At 44.0% G+C, this 18,355-nt stretch overlaps 1 protein-coding gene across 1 annotated transcript in view; it reads left to right on the forward strand.

Moving 5' to 3' along the window:
• The first annotated feature begins 553 nt into the window (after positions 1-553).
• The window catches only part of LOC139375445 (ninein (GSK3B interacting protein)), a 99,416-nt gene continuing 81,614 nt past the window's right edge, over positions 554-18,355 (forward strand). Inside the window, exons 1-2 of the mRNA XM_071117235.1 lie at positions 554-843; positions 15,651-15,860. Coding sequence (XP_070973336.1) covers positions 15,672-15,860 — 189 coding nt within the window. The 5' untranslated portion in view covers positions 554-843; positions 15,651-15,671. The remainder of the gene's footprint in view (positions 844-15,650; positions 15,861-18,355) is intronic.

Raw genomic sequence — 18,355 nt, forward strand, 5'->3', positions numbered from 1 at the left:
TAGGAAGCTGATTGGCTCAAAAGGCTAATAAACGTCACCATGTTGATTAGGCTTCACACACACACACACACATGCACACATTGGGATATGAGTTCTGTTTGACAACAGCAGGCCACAGAGGAGAGGGAAATCAAGAAGCCTAATAATTATAGGTCAAATAAAGAGAATTACAGCTATTCACTGTCTTTAACTTATATTACACTGTTTAGATTACACTCATGCCAAAAACTAAAGCAATTTACTGTTTGATTAAGTTTTCAATGTTATGAAGGCATGTTTTATTTAAAATGTAGGCCTATTTAGGCTATTCAATTATTTGCAAAGTTTGGTATGTATCTATATATTTTTTTAACCATAAAAAATTGTGTCATGCCCTCGTTTCATATTAAACACATACTTCTAAACAGATAAATTGTTGCCTTCCTTGCCTGTGAAAAGTGTCGGGGCCTTGAAGAGGAATTTCAACTCCCGTGGACGCGGCGCGCCAGTGACTGCATCCGTGCGACTCCAGAGCTTTTCAATGCGTCACCACCCCTTCCTCTCCGAGGAGCTTTTCAAAATCCGAAAGGAGAGATGCAGCTGACTCAGAAGGTATTTTAGCCGGTTGAACGAGAACAAAACCTTTTGACAACAGAAGTATAAAATATAGTATGTTACCTGGGTTACGCTAGCCCCAAATAAGGAGTTTAATCAATAAGTTTCGGAAGGGTTTATTTGAGAGGAAATCAAAACCTTGTTTTTATATGGAAGGACGGACGGTTCTGAAACTTCCGTAACGGTCTCTCTATAATTCAACCAGAGAAGAGTGGATAGGCAGCCTTCGACTCAGTGGAGTTTCTGTGGGTAAGTTGATAGCAATTGCAAAACAAAAATAAAATAAATAATAGTATGTCAACTTACCTGTATTGCATGTAGGCTATAATTATCACAAAAGGTTGATAAAGAGAAACAGTCTAGTTTAGCTTTTGTAGCCTGTCGATCTCCCCCCCGCCTCCACGACAATTCAACTTGTTCTTCATGCAGCGGCTCGATTCACTTTTTCTTTCTTCAAACACTTTTCTTTGCCTTGGCTGGACATTGACACACTAGGCCGTTGTTTTGTGACGAGGATGCTTTTGAGACCCTTCCATATTAACACATTTGACAGAGCCTTCAATAAAGTGCCACGTTACAATGCATTCCGTTTTACAAACACGTTGCTACAACGTAACAAGCAGAATAGCCTGCTTACTTGGTCGCAACATGTCGATGCAACGGAATCGGTGCAGGGGTTAATAGACTAGGAGTCCTTTGTCCCTAGCTAGCTGCCCAGGGAAGAGTAAAGTAGTCTTTGGATTTGTCAGATTAGTAAAATTAGTGTTTGATAAATAGTATTTAGCTTCATCCTGTAATTTCGTCTTTATTATGACAATCTTATATCGGTGAATGGTCATTGCCAATAAATACGTTTTGTTTTGTAAACATTCCCAGCACAGTTGAACATTCACGTGAAAGTGCTGTAAATGTATTAAACAAAATGTAATTTCTTACTTAAAAAAACAAAAAAACCTGGGGATCATGACATTATGCATTGTACTGATTGATGGCTTGTTGCACCTGTTGCGATGATGTACCTTTTCACTCAACAGACAGACGTTGTTTAATCAAGACTGCCTTGTTGGACTGTAAATCATTGACATTTAAATAATACTGGTAGACCCTTTTTTTTATGAGATATATGGACACATTTCTACTTGGTTGCATCGAAAACAATAGCACATGGTTAAAATAGGTTTATGTGCACATTTTATAGACTGTCACAAATGGCACCCTTTTCACTATGTATGTAGTGCACTATTTTTGACCAGAACCAAATGGACCCTTAGTCAAAAGTAGTGCACTATATAGGGAATGTGGTGCCATTTTGGACACTGTTTTTATTGTCTGGCATGATGATTCTGAATCATCACAGGGATCTCTGGTAGTCAGCAGATCAGTCAGTAGCTCAGTCAGTAGCTCAATCAGTAGCTCAGTCAGTAGGTCTACAGGGAGTGGGACGACCAAACCACATGACGCAGCAGGTGTCCAGATTAACCTCGTCTTCTGATTCCCCTGCGCCAGTCTGCTCTGCCTCGGTCCCGATTCTGTAACGACAGCCGTCAATCTACAGTCATAGTGACCCCGACTGTTGGGGTCAAGCCCCTTGGAGCTACAGGTCTATTTTACTGACAGCTTAGAACCTTCTAGAAAAATATCAAATCACAACTTGTCGAGTCGGGGCGTCCTAGAGTATGAAGTGCTGATCTAGGATCAGTTTGACCTTTTTTTAGATCAGACAGACCCCTGATCAGCACTACTACTCTGGAGTTGCTTTGTGGACACGGGTCCTGGTCTTTGTCTTGGGGTTTTTACCGTGATCTTATGATGGTAGCTGACTAGCTGGGTAAGGGATTCATGTGTGATCAGCTGGCCATGATGCTAAATCAGCAATCATGGTTCACTTGAATGAGATTAGCAGATGCAGAAAGGTAAAGAACGCTCGACTGTGGATACGTCCCAAATTGCATCCTACGGGACCCCCTGGTCAGAAGTAGTACGCTATATAGGAAATAGGATGCCGTTTTGGACGGGCCGTATGGTTTGGACAGCCCGTTGTCTTGAGTTGAATAGGGACTCTCAGTCTGATTGGAGGAGCAGGGGACACCTGGCTAATGCTGGCGTCCATGAAGGACCGTGATGACGTCACTATGACAACGGGCAGCTGGAAGTGGTGGGTGGTACCAAAGCTACTTATCTCTCTATCTGAGGTATCAGTATGTTTACGTACGTGTGTGTGTGTGGTGTAGGGACGGGGGTTTGAAATGAGTTCACTATTTGAATAGTATCATTAAAACAATAATAATAATAATTCCCTGAGAGGCTGGCGCTCGACAGCTGCGGAGGTGCCGGTGAGATGGATGCGAGCCGGGGGAGGCAGACAGAGAGACACGCTACTCAGCTACAGCCAAGACTAGCTAACTTGTAGCAGCCACTATCTTATTTATGATCCCACATAACACTGCCTGTGTTGACTGGCGTAGACTAGAGAAAATAGATGTTTTAGGCAAATTTATTAAATAAATCATTTGTTCGCCCCAGGTTAATAATGGGTATACTATCAGGTTAATAATGGGTGTACTATGGTTAGGTTAATAATGGGTATACTATAAGGTTAATAATGGGTATACTATGGTTAGGTTAATAATGGGTATACTATGGTTAGGTTAATAATGGGTATACTATAAGGTTAATAATGGGTATACTATAAGGTTAATAATGGGTATACTATGGTTAGGTTAATAATGGGTATACTATGGTTAGGTTAATAATGGGTATACTATAAGGTTAATAATGGGTGTACTATGGTTAGGTTAATAATGGGTACACTATGGTTAGGTTAATAATGGGTACACTATGGTTAGGTTAATAATGGGTATACTATGGTTAGGTTAATAATGGGTATACTATGGTTAGGTTAATAATGGGTACACTATGGTTAGGTTAATAATGGGTATACTATGGTTAGGTTAATAATGGGTATACTATAAGGTTAATAATGGGTACACTATGGTTAGGTTAATAATGGGTACACTATGGTTAGGTTAATAATGGGTATACTATGGTTAGGTTAATAATGGGTATACTATGAGGTTAATAATGGGTATACTATAAGGTTAATAATGGGCACACTATGGTTAGGTTAATAATGGGTACACTATGGTTAGGTTAATAATGGGTACACTATGGTTAGGTTAATAATGGGTATACTATGGTTAGGTTAATAATGGGCACACTATGGTTAGGTTAATAATGGGTACACTATGGTTAGGATAATAATGGGTATACTATAAGGTTAATAATGGGTATAATAAAGGTTAATAATGGGTACACTATGGTTAGGTTAATAATGGGTATACTATAAGGTTAATAATGGGTACACTATGGTTAGGTTAATAATGGGTATACTATAAGGTTAATAATGGGCATACTATGGTTAGGTTAATAATGTGTATACTATAAGGTTAATAATGGGTATACTATGGTTAGGTTAATAATGGGTATACTATAAGGTTAATAATGGGTACACTATGGTTAGGTTAATAATGGGTACACTATGGTTAGGTTAATAATGGGTACACTATGGTTAGGTTAATAATGGGTATACTATGATTAGGTTAATAATGGGTATACTATGGTTAGGTTAATAATGGGTACACTATGGTTAGGTTAATAATGGGTATACTATGGTTAGGTTAATAATGGGTATACTATGGTTAGGTTAATAATGGGTATACTATAAGGTTAATATTGGGTATACTATAAGGTTAATATTGGGGATACTATGGTTAGGTTAATAATGGGTATACTATAAGGTCAATAATGGGCACGCTATGGTTAGGTTAATAATGGGTACACTATGGTTAGGTTAATAATGGGTATACTATGGTTAGGTTAATAATGGGTATACTATGGTTAGGTTAATAATGGTTTACTTTTGTTAGGTTAATAATGGGTACACTATGGTTAGGTTAATAATGGGTATACTATGGTTAGGTTAATAATGGGTATACTAAAGGTTAATAATGGGTACACTATGGTTAGGTTAATAATGGGTACACTATGGTTAGGTTAATAATGGGTATACTATGGTTAGGTTAATAATGGGTATACTAAAGGTTAATAATGGGTATACTATGGTTAGGTTAATAATGGGTATACTATAAGGTTAATAATGGGCACACTATGGTTAGGTTAATAATGGGTACACTATGGTTAGGTTAATAATGGGTATACTATGGTTAGGTTAATAATGGGTATACTATAAGGTTAATAATGGGCACACTATGGTTAGGTTAATAATGGGTATACTATGGTTAGGTTAATAATGGGTATACTATGGTTAGGTTAATAATGGGTATACTATACGGTTAATAATGGGTATACTATGGTTAGGTTAATAATGGGTATAATAAAGGTTAATAATGGGTACACTATGGTTAGGTTAATAATGGGTGTACTATGGTTAGGTTAATAATGGGTATACTATGGTTAGGTTAATAATGGGTATACTATACGTTTAATAATGGGTATACTATGGTTAGGTTAATAATGGGTATAATAAAGGTTAATAATGGGTACACTATGGTTAGGTTAATAATGGGTATACTAAAGGTTAATAATGGGTATACTATGGTTAGGTTAATAATGGGTACACTATGGCTAGGTTAATAATGGGTACACTATGGCTAGGTTACTAATGGGTGTACTATGGTTAGGTTAATAATGGGTATACTATGGTTAGGTTAATAATGGGTATACTATGGTTAGGTTAATAATGGGTATACTATGGTTAGGTTAATAATGGGTATACCATGGTTAGGTTAATAATGGGTATACTATGGTTAGGTTAATAATGGGTATACTATGGTTAGGTTAATAATGGGTATACTATGGTTAGGTTAATAATGGGTATACTATGGTTAGGTTAATAATTTGTACACTATGGTTAGGTTAATAATGGGTATACTATGGTTAGGTTAATAATGGGTATACTATGGTTAGGTTAATAATGGGTATACTATGGTTAGGTTAATACTGGGTATACTATGGTTAGGTTAATAATGGGTACACTATGGTTAGGTTAATAATGGGTATACCATGGTTAGGTTAATAATGGGTATACTATGGTTAGGTTAATAATGGGTATACTATGGTTAGGTTAATAATGGGTATAATAAAGGTTAATAATGGGTACACTATGGTTAGGTTAATAATGGGTATACTAAAGGTTAATAATGGGTATACTATGGTTAGGTTAATAATGGGTACACTATGGCTAGGTTAATAATGGGTACACTATGGCTAGGTTACTAATGGGTGTACTATGGTTAGGTTAATAATGGGTATACTATGGTTAGGTTAATAATGGGTATACTATGGTTAGGTTAATAATGGGTATACTATGGTTAGGTTAATAATGGGTATACCATGGTTAGGTTAATAATGGGTATACTATGGTTAGGTTAATAATGGGTATACTATGGTTAGGTTAATAATGGGTATACTATGGTTAGGTTAATAATGGGTATACTATGGTTAGGTTAATAATTTGTACACTATGGTTAGGTTAATAATGGGTATACTATGGTTAGGTTAATAATGGGTATACTATGGTTAGGTTAATAATGGGTATACTATGGTTAGGTTAATACTGGGTATACTATGGTTAGGTTAATAATGGGTACACTATGGTTAGGTTAATAATGGGTACACTATGGTTAGGTTAATAATGGGTATACTATGGTTAGGTTAATAATGGGTATACTATGGTTAGGTTAATAATGGGTTTACTATGCAGACAATTGGAGGTCAGTAAAGTATAACTGTCCAGGAAATGTAATTAAATCCAGTAGCCAGGTTACCTATTTCCAGTTAATGTCATACAATGTATATACCCTTTGGGCCCTGCTTAAAAGTAGTGCACGATATAGGGAATAGGGCTGTAGTATAAAGTAGTGCACGGTATAGGGAATAGGGCTGTAGTATAAAGTAGTGCACGATATAGGGAGCCATTTGGGAAGTATCCCATGGCGACTGACCTCAGAGTGCAGAGTGGAGCCGTAGCTGCTGCGGTCAGTTATGTCATAAAGAGTTTATTTTTTTCTCTGTCTATCCTTCCCCGAACATGGCCCTGCGTGAACCTTACCTGCACTCTCTCAACTCCTTTGTGTGTACCTGGCTACGTAAAGACAGATTAGTTGAGTCTTTAGCCCTCTCCAGTCTACACCAGGATCCCTTTGAGGTACTCTAGAAGTGTTTCTGTCGCGCTTGAAAGACTCATAAAATGTTATGCATAGTATTATTTTAGATAATATAAAATCATTCTATGTAGCAGATGCTTTTATCCAAAGTGACTTATCCTCCAACGAACCAGAGACAGTCTAACCATGTCTCTCTCGAATCCCCCAACGAGCCAGGGACAGTCTAACCATGTCTCTCTCGAATCCCCAACGAGCCAGGGACAGTCTAACCATGTCTCTCTCGAATCCCCAACGAGCCAGGGCCAGTCTAACCATGTCTCTCTCGAATCCCCCAACGAGCCAGGGACAGTCTAACCATGTCTCTCTCGAATCCCCAACGAGCCAGGGACAGTCTAACCATGTCTCTCTCGAATCCCCAACGAGCCAGGGACAGTCTAACCATGTCTCTCTCGAATCCCCCAACGAGCCAGGGACAGTCTAACCATGTCTCTCTCGAATCCCCCAACGAGCCAGGGACAGTCTAACCATGTCTCTCTCGAATCCCCAACGAGTCTCTGTTGTTGATCTTGTCACTAGCCATTAGCACAAGTAGCAAAAGTTATCGAAATTGTTAAAACAATTCTAATACAGTTGAAGTCAGAAGTTTACACACACTTAGGTTGGAGTCATTAAAACTTGTTTTTCAACCGCTCCACAAATTTCTAGTTAACAAACTATAGTTTTGGCAAGTCGGTTAGGACATCTACATTGTGCATGACACAAGTAATCTTTCAAACAATTGTTTACAGAGATTATTTCACTTAGATTTTCCTGTATCACAATTCCAGTGGGTCAGAAGTTTACATACACTAAATTGACTGTGCCTTTAAACAGCTTGAAAAATTCCAGAAAATTAAGTCATGACTTTAGAAGCTTCTGTTAGGCTAATTGACATCATTTGAGTCAATTGGAGGTGTACCTGTGGATGTATTTCAAGGCCTACCTTCAAACTCAGTGCCTCTTTGCTTGACATCATGGGAAAATCAAAAGAAATCAGCCAAGACCTCAAAAAATAAATTGTAGACCTCCACAAGTCTGGTTCATCCTTGGGAGCAATTTCCAAACGCCTGAAGGTACCACGTTCATCTGTACAAACAATAGTACGCAAGTATAAACACAAGAGACCACGCAGCAATCATACCGCTCAGGAAGGAGACGCATTCTGTCTTCTGGAGATGAATGTAATTTGGTGCGAAAAGTGCAAATCATTCCCAGAACAACAGCAAAGGAACTAGTGAAGATGCTGGAGGAAACAGGTACAAAAGTGTCTATATCTACAGTAAAACGAGACCTATATTGACATAACCTGAAAGGCCACTCAGCAAGGAAGAAGCCACTGCTCCAAAACTACCATAAAATGCCAGACTACGGTTTGCAGCTGCACATGGGGACAAAGATCGTACTTTTTGGAGAAATGTCCTCTGGTCTGATGAAACAAAAATAGAACTGTTTGGCCATAATGACCATTGTCATGTTTGGAGGAAAAAGGGAGAGGCTTGCAAGCCAAAGAACACCATCCCAACCGTGAAGCACGGGGTGGCAGCATCATGTTGTGGGGGTGCTTTGCTGCAGGAGGGACTGGTGCACTTCACAAAATCGCTGTCATCATGAGGTAGGAAAAGTATGTGAATATATTGAAGCAACATCTCAAGACATCCGTCATGAAGTTAAAGCTTGGTCGCAAATAGGTCTTCCAAATGGACAATGACCCCAAGCATATTTCCAAAGCTGTGGCAAAATGGCTTAAGGACAACCAAGTCAAGGTATTGGACTGGCCATCACAAAGCCCTGACCTCAATCCTATAGAAAATGTGTGTGTGAGCAAGGAGGCCTACAAACCTGACTCAGTTACACCAGATCTGTCAGGAGGAATGGGCCAAATACCAAATACTAATAGAGTGAATGTAAACTGCTGACCCACTGGGAATGTGATGAAAGAATTAAAAGCTGAAATAAATAATTCTCTCTACTGTTATTCTGACTTTCACATTCTTTTTTTTTTGTGTGTTTTTTTTTGTTGAATTTTACCCCTTTTTCTCCCCAATTTCGTGGTCTCCAATTGTTTTTAGTAGCTACTATCTTGTCTCATCGCTACAACTCCCGTACGGGCTCGGGAGAGACGAAGGTTGAAAGTCATGCGTCCTCCGATACACAACCCAACCAAGCTGCACTGCTTCTTAACACAGCACACATCCAACCCGGAAGCCAGCCGCACCAATGTGTCGGAGGAAACACCGTGCACCTGGCAACCTTGGTTGGTGCGCACTGCACCCGGCCCACCACAGGAGTCGCTGGTGCACGATGAGACAAGGATATCCCTACCGGCCAAGCCCTCCCTAACCCGGGTGACGCTAGGCCAATTGTGCGTCGCCCCACAGACCTCCCAGTCGCGGCCGGTTACGACAGAGCCTGGGCGCAAACCCAGGGTCTCTGGTGGCACAGCTGGCGCTGCAGTACAGCGCCCTTAACCACTGTGCCACCCGGGAGGCCGCATTTCACATTCTTAAAATAAAGTGGTGATCCTAACTGACCTAAAACAGGGAATCTTTACTAGGATTAAATGTCAGGAATTATGAAAAACTGAGTTTAAATGTAGTTGGCTAAACTGTATGTAAGCTTCCGACTTCAACTGTATATGCAAAAATGGATGGATTTGTCCATCAGATGTTGACTGAAATAAATCTTTCATTTTTATTTATTTTTTAAATATAGTTTTAATGTTGTTTAAAATCTTACAATGTCTGCTCTGTCTACCCTACCTGCTCTGTCTACCCTACCTGCACTCACCTGCTCTGTCTACCCTACCTGCACTCACCTGGTCTGTCTACCCTACCTGCACTCACCTGCTCTGTCTACCCTACCTGCACTCACCTGCTCTGTCTACCCTACCTGAACTCACCTGCTCTGTCTACCCTACCTGCACTCACCTGCTCTGTCTACCCTACCTGAACTCACCTGCTCTGTCTACCCTACCTGAACTCACCTGCTCTGTCTACCCTACCTGAACTCACCTGCTCTGTCTACCCTACCTGCACTCACCTGCACTGTCTACCCTACCTGAACTCACCTGCTCTGTCTACCCTACCTGAACTCACCTGCTCTGTCTACCCTACCTGAACTCACCTGCTCTGTCTACCCTACCTGCACTCACCTGCACTGTCTACCCTACCTGCACTCACCTGCTCTGTCTACCCTACCTGCACTCACCTGCTCTGTCTACCCTACCTGCTCTGTCTACCCTACCTGCACTCACCTTCTCTGTCTACCCTACCTGCTCTGTCTACCCTACCTGCTCTGTCTACCCTACCTGAACTCACCTGCTCTGTCTACCCTACCAGCACTCATCTGCGTTCTTATCCGTTCTTATAGAAAGCCAACGTATTCCGTTCAGCCATTACCGGGGTGTGTTTGACAGGCCATTTCCCGTTAACGGGGGGGAAAAAATACCGGGGTATGAAAGAGTCGCAGGAGTAAAATGAAATCAATCAGATCAGCGAGATTTAAGTGACACGTGGATTTTGCACACCTCAAACACAGGAAATGGGGATCTGAAAAAGACAGATCCTCAAGTGGTCGGGGCAATCCTGTTGCTACCAGAAGTCTTTGTTGTAATCAGAGAGGAAGAGGAAGAGACCCAACTCAGCAGAAAATATGTCTACCTCCAACCGGTGGAGATTTTTCCGTTATTTCACACACCAAGCAATGAGTTTTTATACGGAGGTCAATGAAAGGGGGTGTCGAATTTGGTCAACAAAAAAAAAAAATGCATGGCTTATTTGATCGAGTAGACATTTCGGAACGCTTAAGTTGTTACGAGTGCTCTGATATTTTTTATTTTACCTTCATTTAACTAGGCAAGTCAGTTAAGAACAAATACTTGTTTTCAATGACGGCCTAGGAACAGTGGGTTAACTGCCTTGTTCAGGGTTAGAACGACAGATTTTGTACCTTGTCAGCTCGGGATTTGAACTTGCAACTTTCTGGCTGCTAGTCCAACGCTCTAACCACTAGGCTACCCTGCCGCCCATATAAGTAGGACACGTGACATTCCGGCAAAATAGAGAAATAAACACTGTCTCTAAGATGGCTATCCACATTCATGACACAAAGCTTGTAGCATAGCATCTCTCACTAGTGAATACAGGCCGGTTGACATCAACAGCCCTCATTGAATATTCATAACAGGATTACAATAATGAGATGTATTCACCAATTCAAATAAAGGATAGGCGGGAGACTAGACTGCCCGCGGTGCCGCTTTGTGGACAAAGACTCCCATTGTTAGGGCCGAGAGACATGTATCTTGTCAGTATATGCATCATCTTGGTTGTATAACTTAACAATTAACAAGCTCTACTTGGTGCTCTTACCATTCTCCCTCCCCTTCCCCCTCTCCTCTCCTCTGCCATAGACGGCTTGGTTGTTTAGTAACAAAACCGAAGCGCTCCCAACTATAAGGGAAAAAAAGACAGGGTTGGCTTAGATAGTTGACAACATGTTACCTATATTTCGTCAAACAATGTTTAGTTAATACATGTTTAACAATAAATGTGCACAATGATCACTCAAATACATCGTTGCAGTTGTTGGTTTGCTAGCTAGCGATTTTTTTGTTGTTGTTGCAATATTAGCATAGACATGATATCAGTCAAAACAAGACATGGTGTCAAGAACAAGATAAAACTATCTGAAACGAGCCGCCTAAGATTCCCCACGCGGCAGCTTTTCTCACAACAAGGCCATCCAGATTCACAACAAGGCCATCCAGATTCACAACAAGGCCTAACTTAGTGACTTGGGGCTCATTTAATGGTGGTAATGATTGGATGGTCTACGTTGTATCTGGCCATCCAGAATCACAGCAAGGCCTATGTAACTTGGAGCTCATTTAATGGTGGTAATGATTGGATGGTCTACATTGTATCTGGCCATCCAGAATCACAGCAAGGCCTATGTAACTTGGAGCTCATTTAATGGTGGTAATGATTGGATGGTCTACGTTGTATCTGGCCATCCAGAATCACAGCAAGGCCTATGTAACTTGGAGCTCATTTAATGGTGGTAATGATTGGATGGTCTACGTTGTATCTGGCCATCCAGAATCACAGCAAGGCCTATGTAACTTGGAGCTCATTTAATGGTGGTAATGATTGGATGGTCTACGTTGTATCTGGCCATCCAGAATCACAGCAAGGCCTATGTAACTTGGAGCTCATTTAATGGTGGTAATGATTGGATGGTCTACGTTGTATCTGGCCATCCAGAATCACAGCAAGGCCTATGTAACTTGGAGCTCATTTAATGGTGGTAATGATTGGATGGTCTACGTTGTATCTGGCCATCCAGAATCACAGCAAGGCCTATGTAACTTGGAGCTCATTTAATGGTGGTAATGATTGGATGGTCTACGTTGTATCTGGCCATCCAGATTCACAACAAGGCCATCCAGATTCACAACAAGGCCTAACTTAGTAACTTGAAGCTCATTTAATGGTGGTAATGATTGGATGGTCTACGTTGTATCTGGCCATCCAGAATCACAACAACACACAGATTTCTGCTCCATTGAAGCGGTCGCATCGTTTTCACGATGTTGTCAGCTAACCCGTTTATATGCACTGACTAAATCACTGGTTGATTAGTTAGTATGGTATGGGTATTCCTCTTGAAGCTCGTATTTTTTGTATATTTACTCAATGTTCTTGGTTCCAGCTCTGAGCACAATAGCAATGATTTTATCTGTTGTGAGGTTTATCTTCCATATCAACTTTTAGTTCTGTGCAGATACACATCAAATGTATTCTGTAAACTAAGTTTGTTCCTCTGCATCAAACTGCATCCCATCATGTGTCAAAGGTAATGCTTCATTCTTATGGCATCTCACTGTGTCATGAAGCATCCCAGTGTTACGGCCCAGTTGGAAGTCACTGTGTCACGGCCCAGCTGGAAGTCACTGTGTCACGGCCCAGCCAGCTAGAAGTCACTGTGTCACGGCCCAGCTGGAAGTCACTGTGTCACGGCCCAGCCTGCTGGAAGTCACTGTGTCACAGCCCAGCCAGCTAGAAGTCACTGTGTCACGGCCCAGCCAGCTAGAAGTCACTGTGTCACAGCCCTGCTGGAAGTCACTGTGTCACGGCCCTGCTGGAAGTCACTGTGTCACAGCCCAGCCAGCTAGAAGTCACTGTGTCACGGACCAGCCAGCTGGAAGTCACTGTGTCACGGCCCAGCCAGCTAGAAGTCACTGTGTCACGGCCCTGCTGGAAGTCACTGTGTCACGGCCCTGCTGGAAGTCACTGTGTCACGGCCCTGCTGGAAGTCACTGTGTCACGGCCCTGCTGGAAGTCACTGTGTCGCGGCCCAGCTGGAAGTCACTGTGTCACGGCCCTGCTGGAAGTCACTGTGTCACGGCCCTGCTGGAAGTTACTGTGTCACGGCCCTGCTGGAAGTCACTGTGTCGCGGCCCAGCTGGAAGTCACTGTGTCACGGCCCTGCTGGAAGTCACTGTGTCACGGCCCAGCTGGAAGTCACTGTGTCACGGCCCTGCTGGAAGTCACTGTGTCACAGCCCTGCTGGAAGTCACTGTGTCACGGCCCAGCCAGCTGGAAGTCACTGTACCACGGCCCAACCAGCTGGAAGTCACTGTGTCACAGCCCAACCAGCTGGAAGTCACTGTGTCACGGCCCAGTCTGCTGGAAGTCACTGTGTCACGGCCCAACCAGCTGGAAGTCACTGTGTCACGGCCCTGCTGGAAGTCACTGTGTCACAGCCCAGCTAGCTGAAAGTCACTGTACCACAGCCCAGCCAGCTGGAAGTCACTGTGGCACGGCCCAACCTGCTGGAAGTCACTGTGTCACGGCCCAGCTAGCTGGAAGTCACTGTGTCACGGCTCTGCTGGAAGTCACTGTGTCACGGCCCAGCCAGCTGGAAGTCACTGTGCCACAGCCAAACCTGCTGGAAGTCACTGTGTCACGGCCCAACCTGCTGGAAGTCACTGTGTCACAGCCCAACCTGCTGGAAGTCACTGTGTCACGGCCCAGCCAGCTAGAAGTCACTGTGTCACGGCCCAGCCTGCTGGAAGTCACTGTGTCACGGCCCAAGCCAGCTAGAAGTCACTGTGTCACGGCCCAGCCAGCTGGAAGTCACTGTACCACAGCCCAGCCTGCTGGAAGTCACTGTGTCACGGCCCAGCCTGCTGGAAGTCACTGTGTCACGGCCCAGCCTGCTGGAAGTCACTGTGTCACGGCCCAAGCCAGCTAGAAGTCACTGTACCACAGCCCAACCTGCTGGAAGTCACTGTACCACAGCCCAGCCTGCTGGAAGTCACTGTGTCACGGCCCAGCCTGCTGGAAGTCACTGTGTCACGGCCCAGACTGCTGGAAGTCACTGTGTCACGGCCCAACCAGCTAGAAGTCACTGTGTCACGGCCCAACCAGCTAGAAGTCACTGTGTCATGGCCCAACCAGCTGGAAGTCACTGTGTCACGGCCCAACCAGCTAGAAGTCACTGTGTTACGGCCCAACCAGCTAGAAGTCACTGTGTCACGGCCCAACCAGGCCCCTGCTATGGCTGTATAAGTCTATGGGCTGTATCCACCTGGGCTGTATCCATATATCAGTTGTATCCCAAAAGGCACCCTATTCCCAATATATTGTGCACTACTTTTGACCAGAGCCCTGAAAGATAGTGAGCTAAATAGGGATTAGGGTGTCATTTGGGGTGGCACGCCTGGTTGTCTCATCATCCGGTAAGGCTGATTGGATTAGGAAAAGCCTTGCCACTCGACCACGTAATGACTCTGGTGTGTAGCGCCAGTTGATCAACCTCCCAGTGCTGGGTGGAGGCTGATGGGGCTGTTCATACGATGGATGTTTCCACCCTCATCGTAAGTGTCTCGCTGTAAACTGGTATTGGAATGTGAACTCGTTATTCTCTTGCCTAGGTTTTTTAGGGTGTATATATATATATATATATATATACAGTACCAGTCAAACGTACTGTTCTATGAAATAACTACACTAATCCTGTCTCTGCTTGTGTGTCCCTAAGGCAGGGTGCTGTCTGTCCTAACCCTGTCTCTGCCTGTGTGTCCCTTAGGCGGGGTGCTATCTGTCCTATTTGTATGATCATGACAAGATTCAACAACTGAGACGTAAACTGAACAAGTTCCACAGACATGTGACTAACAGAAATTGAATAATTTGGGGGGGGGGGTCAAAATCAAAAGTAACAGTCAGTATCTGGTGTGGCCACCAGCTGCATTAAGTACTGCAGTGCATCTCCTCCTCATGGACTGCACCAGATTTGCCAGTTCTTGCTGTGAGATGTTACCTCACTCTTCCACCAAGGCACCTGCAAGTTCCAAGACATTTCAGGGGGGAATGGCCCTAGCCCTCACCCTCTGATCCAACAGGTCCCAGACGTGCTCAATGGGATTGAGATCCGGGCTCTTCGCTGGCCATGGCAGAACACTGACATTTCTGTCTTGCAGGAAATCACACACAGAACAAGCAGTATGGCTGGTGGCATTGTCATGCTGGAGGGTCATGTCAGGATATCCTATAACTGTGCTAACTCTGTCTGTCCAGGGCAGGGTGCTGTCCTATAACTGTACTAACTGCCTCCAGGGCAGGGTGCTGTCCTATAACTGTGCTAACTGTCTCCAGGGCAGGGTGCTGTCCTATAACTGTGCTAACTGTCTCCAGGGCAGGGTGCTGTCCTATAACTGTGCTAACTGTCTCCAGGGCAGGGTGCTGTCCTATAACTGTGCTAACTGTCTCCAGGGCAGGGTGCTGTCTGTTCTAACCCTGTCTCTATCTTTACCTGTCTGTCCAGGGCAGGGTGCTGTCCTATGGGATGGATGACGGCCAGCAGGATCAGTACGAGGAGCGTCTGAAGGAGGTCTTTGAGAGTTTCGACGCCAGCGGCGCCGGGTCGCTGTGCCCCGAGGAGCTATCTGACTTGTGCCAGGCCCTGCACCTGGAGGATTCCACCCCCACACTGCTCCATGCCCTGCTGCAGAACCAGGACCCACTCACTGGCAGGGTAAGCCCCTACACCTGGGCCTGTTCGTTAAGGTTGGAGGAGAACGGACTGAAACAGGGAGGGACTACCAGAACTTGTCTAATAAGAAACACCAGTTTTTTTTTTTATTATTAAAAAAACAAAAACATTTTTGCTACGTTTTGCAATGGTTTTGCAACGGTGTGCACTAATGAATACGACCCTGCTACAACTCAGGATATGGTCAGCTTTAAGTTAGTGTTAATGTTAACTAATGTTAACTCACTGGTGTTGTTAGTTCACTGGCAGTGTAAATCCCCCTCCCCCGGCCACAGCACAGGATATAGGATACTCTGTTTTCATCTTTTAGCGTAATGCTGTGGTTGAATGAAGTAGGGTTGGAGAGTGAGGTAGTGATAGTGTTTACGATTGGGTGGTTGAATGAACCAGGGTTGGAGAGTGAGGTAGTGATAGTGTTTACGATTGGGTGGTTGAATGAACCAGGGTTGGAGAGTGAGGTAGTGATAGTGTTTACGATTGGGTGGTTGAATGAACCACGGTTGGAGAGTGAGGTAGTGATAGTGTTTACGATTGGGTGGTTGAATGAACCAGGGTTGGAGAGTGAGGTAGTGATAGTGTTTACGATTGGGTGGTTGAATGAACCAGGGTTGGAGAGTGAGGTAGTGATAGTGTTTACGATTGGGTGGTTGAATGAACCAGGGTTGGAGAGTGAGGTAGTGATAGTGTTTACAATTGGGTGGTTGAATGAACCAGGGTTGGCGAGTGAGGTAGTGATAGTGTTTACGATTGGGTGGTTGAATGAACCAGGGTTGGAGAGTGAGGTAGTGATAGTGTTTACGGCGTCCAATCAAAAACACAAATTTTTTTGACCAATGGGTAAAAAAAATTAAAATAATCCTCTTTTAAGAAAACCAATGGTCCAAACCTCATGTCTTCATCATAATCCGTTCAACAGTTTCTACCCTTGTAGGAAGGCCAGAATTAGGGTGACTAAATCAATGGAGGCCATAGGAAAGGAAGTGGACAAAAATCAGGAAAATTGCATCAGCTAGGCTGGATTCTGTGGGAGAATACAGGCTACCTGACAGGCTCACTCGCCCGTTGGCTGGATCCTGTGGGAGAATACAGGCTACCTGACAGGCTCACTCGCCCGTTGGCTGGATTCTGTGGGAGAATACAGGCTACCTGACAGGCTCACTCGCCCGTTGGCTGGATTCTGTGGGAGAATACAGGCTACCTGACAGGCTCACTCGCCCGTTGGCTGGATCCTGTGGGAGAATACAGGCTACCTGACAGGCTCACTCGCCCGTTGGCTGGATTCTGTGGGAGAATACAGGCTACCTGACAGGCTCACTCGCCCGTTGGCTGGATTCTGTGGGAGAATACAGGCTACCTGACAGGCTCACTCGCCCGTTGGCTGGATCCTGTGGGAGAATACAGGCTACCTGACAGGCTCACTCGCCCGTTGGCTGGATTCTGTGGGAGAATACAGGCTACCTGACAGGCTCACTCGCCCGTTGGCTGGATTCTGTGGGAGAATACAGGCTACCTGACAGGCTCACTCGCCCGTTGGCTGGATTCTGTGGAAGAATACAGGCTACCTGACAGGCTCACTCGCCCGTGGGCTGGATTCTGTGGGAGAATACAGGCTACCTGACAGGCTCACTCGCCCGTTGGCTTGATCCTGTGGGAGAATACAGGCTACCTGACAGGCTCACTCGCCCGTTGGCTGGATTCTGTGGGAGAATACAGGCTACCTGACAGGCTCACTCGCCCGTTGGCTGGATTCTGTGGGAGAATACAGGCTACCTGACAGGCTCACTCGCCCGTTGGCTGGATCCTGTGGGAGAATACAGGCTACCTGACAGGCTCACTCGCCCGTTGGCTGGATCCTGTGGAAGAATACAGGCTACCTGATAGGCTCACTCGCTCGTTGAACTACCCATCTTTCTTCTCAAATTCTCAGGACATAAAACAATGAAGATAGAAGTGAGATGGACATCGATTACCAGCCAAAAGTTTGGACAAACCTACTCATTTCCTACTCATTTTATAAACTATGTTCTACATTGTAGAGTAATAGTGAAGACATCAAAACTATAAAATAACACATATATGGAATCATGTAGTAGCCAAAAAAGTGTTAAAACAAATCAAGATATATTTTATATTTTAAATTCTTCAAAGTAGCCACCCTTTGCCTTGATGACAGCTTTTGCACACTCTTGGCATTCTCTCAACCAGCTTCATGAGGTAGTCACCTGAAACTGGCTCTCGTGGCCTTCATGCTGCAAATAAATCACTTCTAAAGGACACCAATAAGAAGAAAATTCTTGCTTGGGCCAAGAAACACGAGGAATGGACATTAGACCGGGGGACATTAGACCGGGGGACATTAGACCGGGGGACATTAGACCGGGGGACATTAGACCGGGGGACATGAGACTGGTGGAAATCTGTCCTTTGGTCTGATGAGTCCGAATTTGAGATTTCTGGTTCCAACCGCCGTGTCTTTG

Source organism: Oncorhynchus clarkii, chromosome 19 (assembly GCF_045791955.1).
Source record: "Oncorhynchus clarkii lewisi isolate Uvic-CL-2024 chromosome 19, UVic_Ocla_1.0, whole genome shotgun sequence".
Lineage (NCBI taxonomy): Eukaryota > Metazoa > Chordata > Actinopteri > Salmoniformes > Salmonidae > Oncorhynchus > Oncorhynchus clarkii.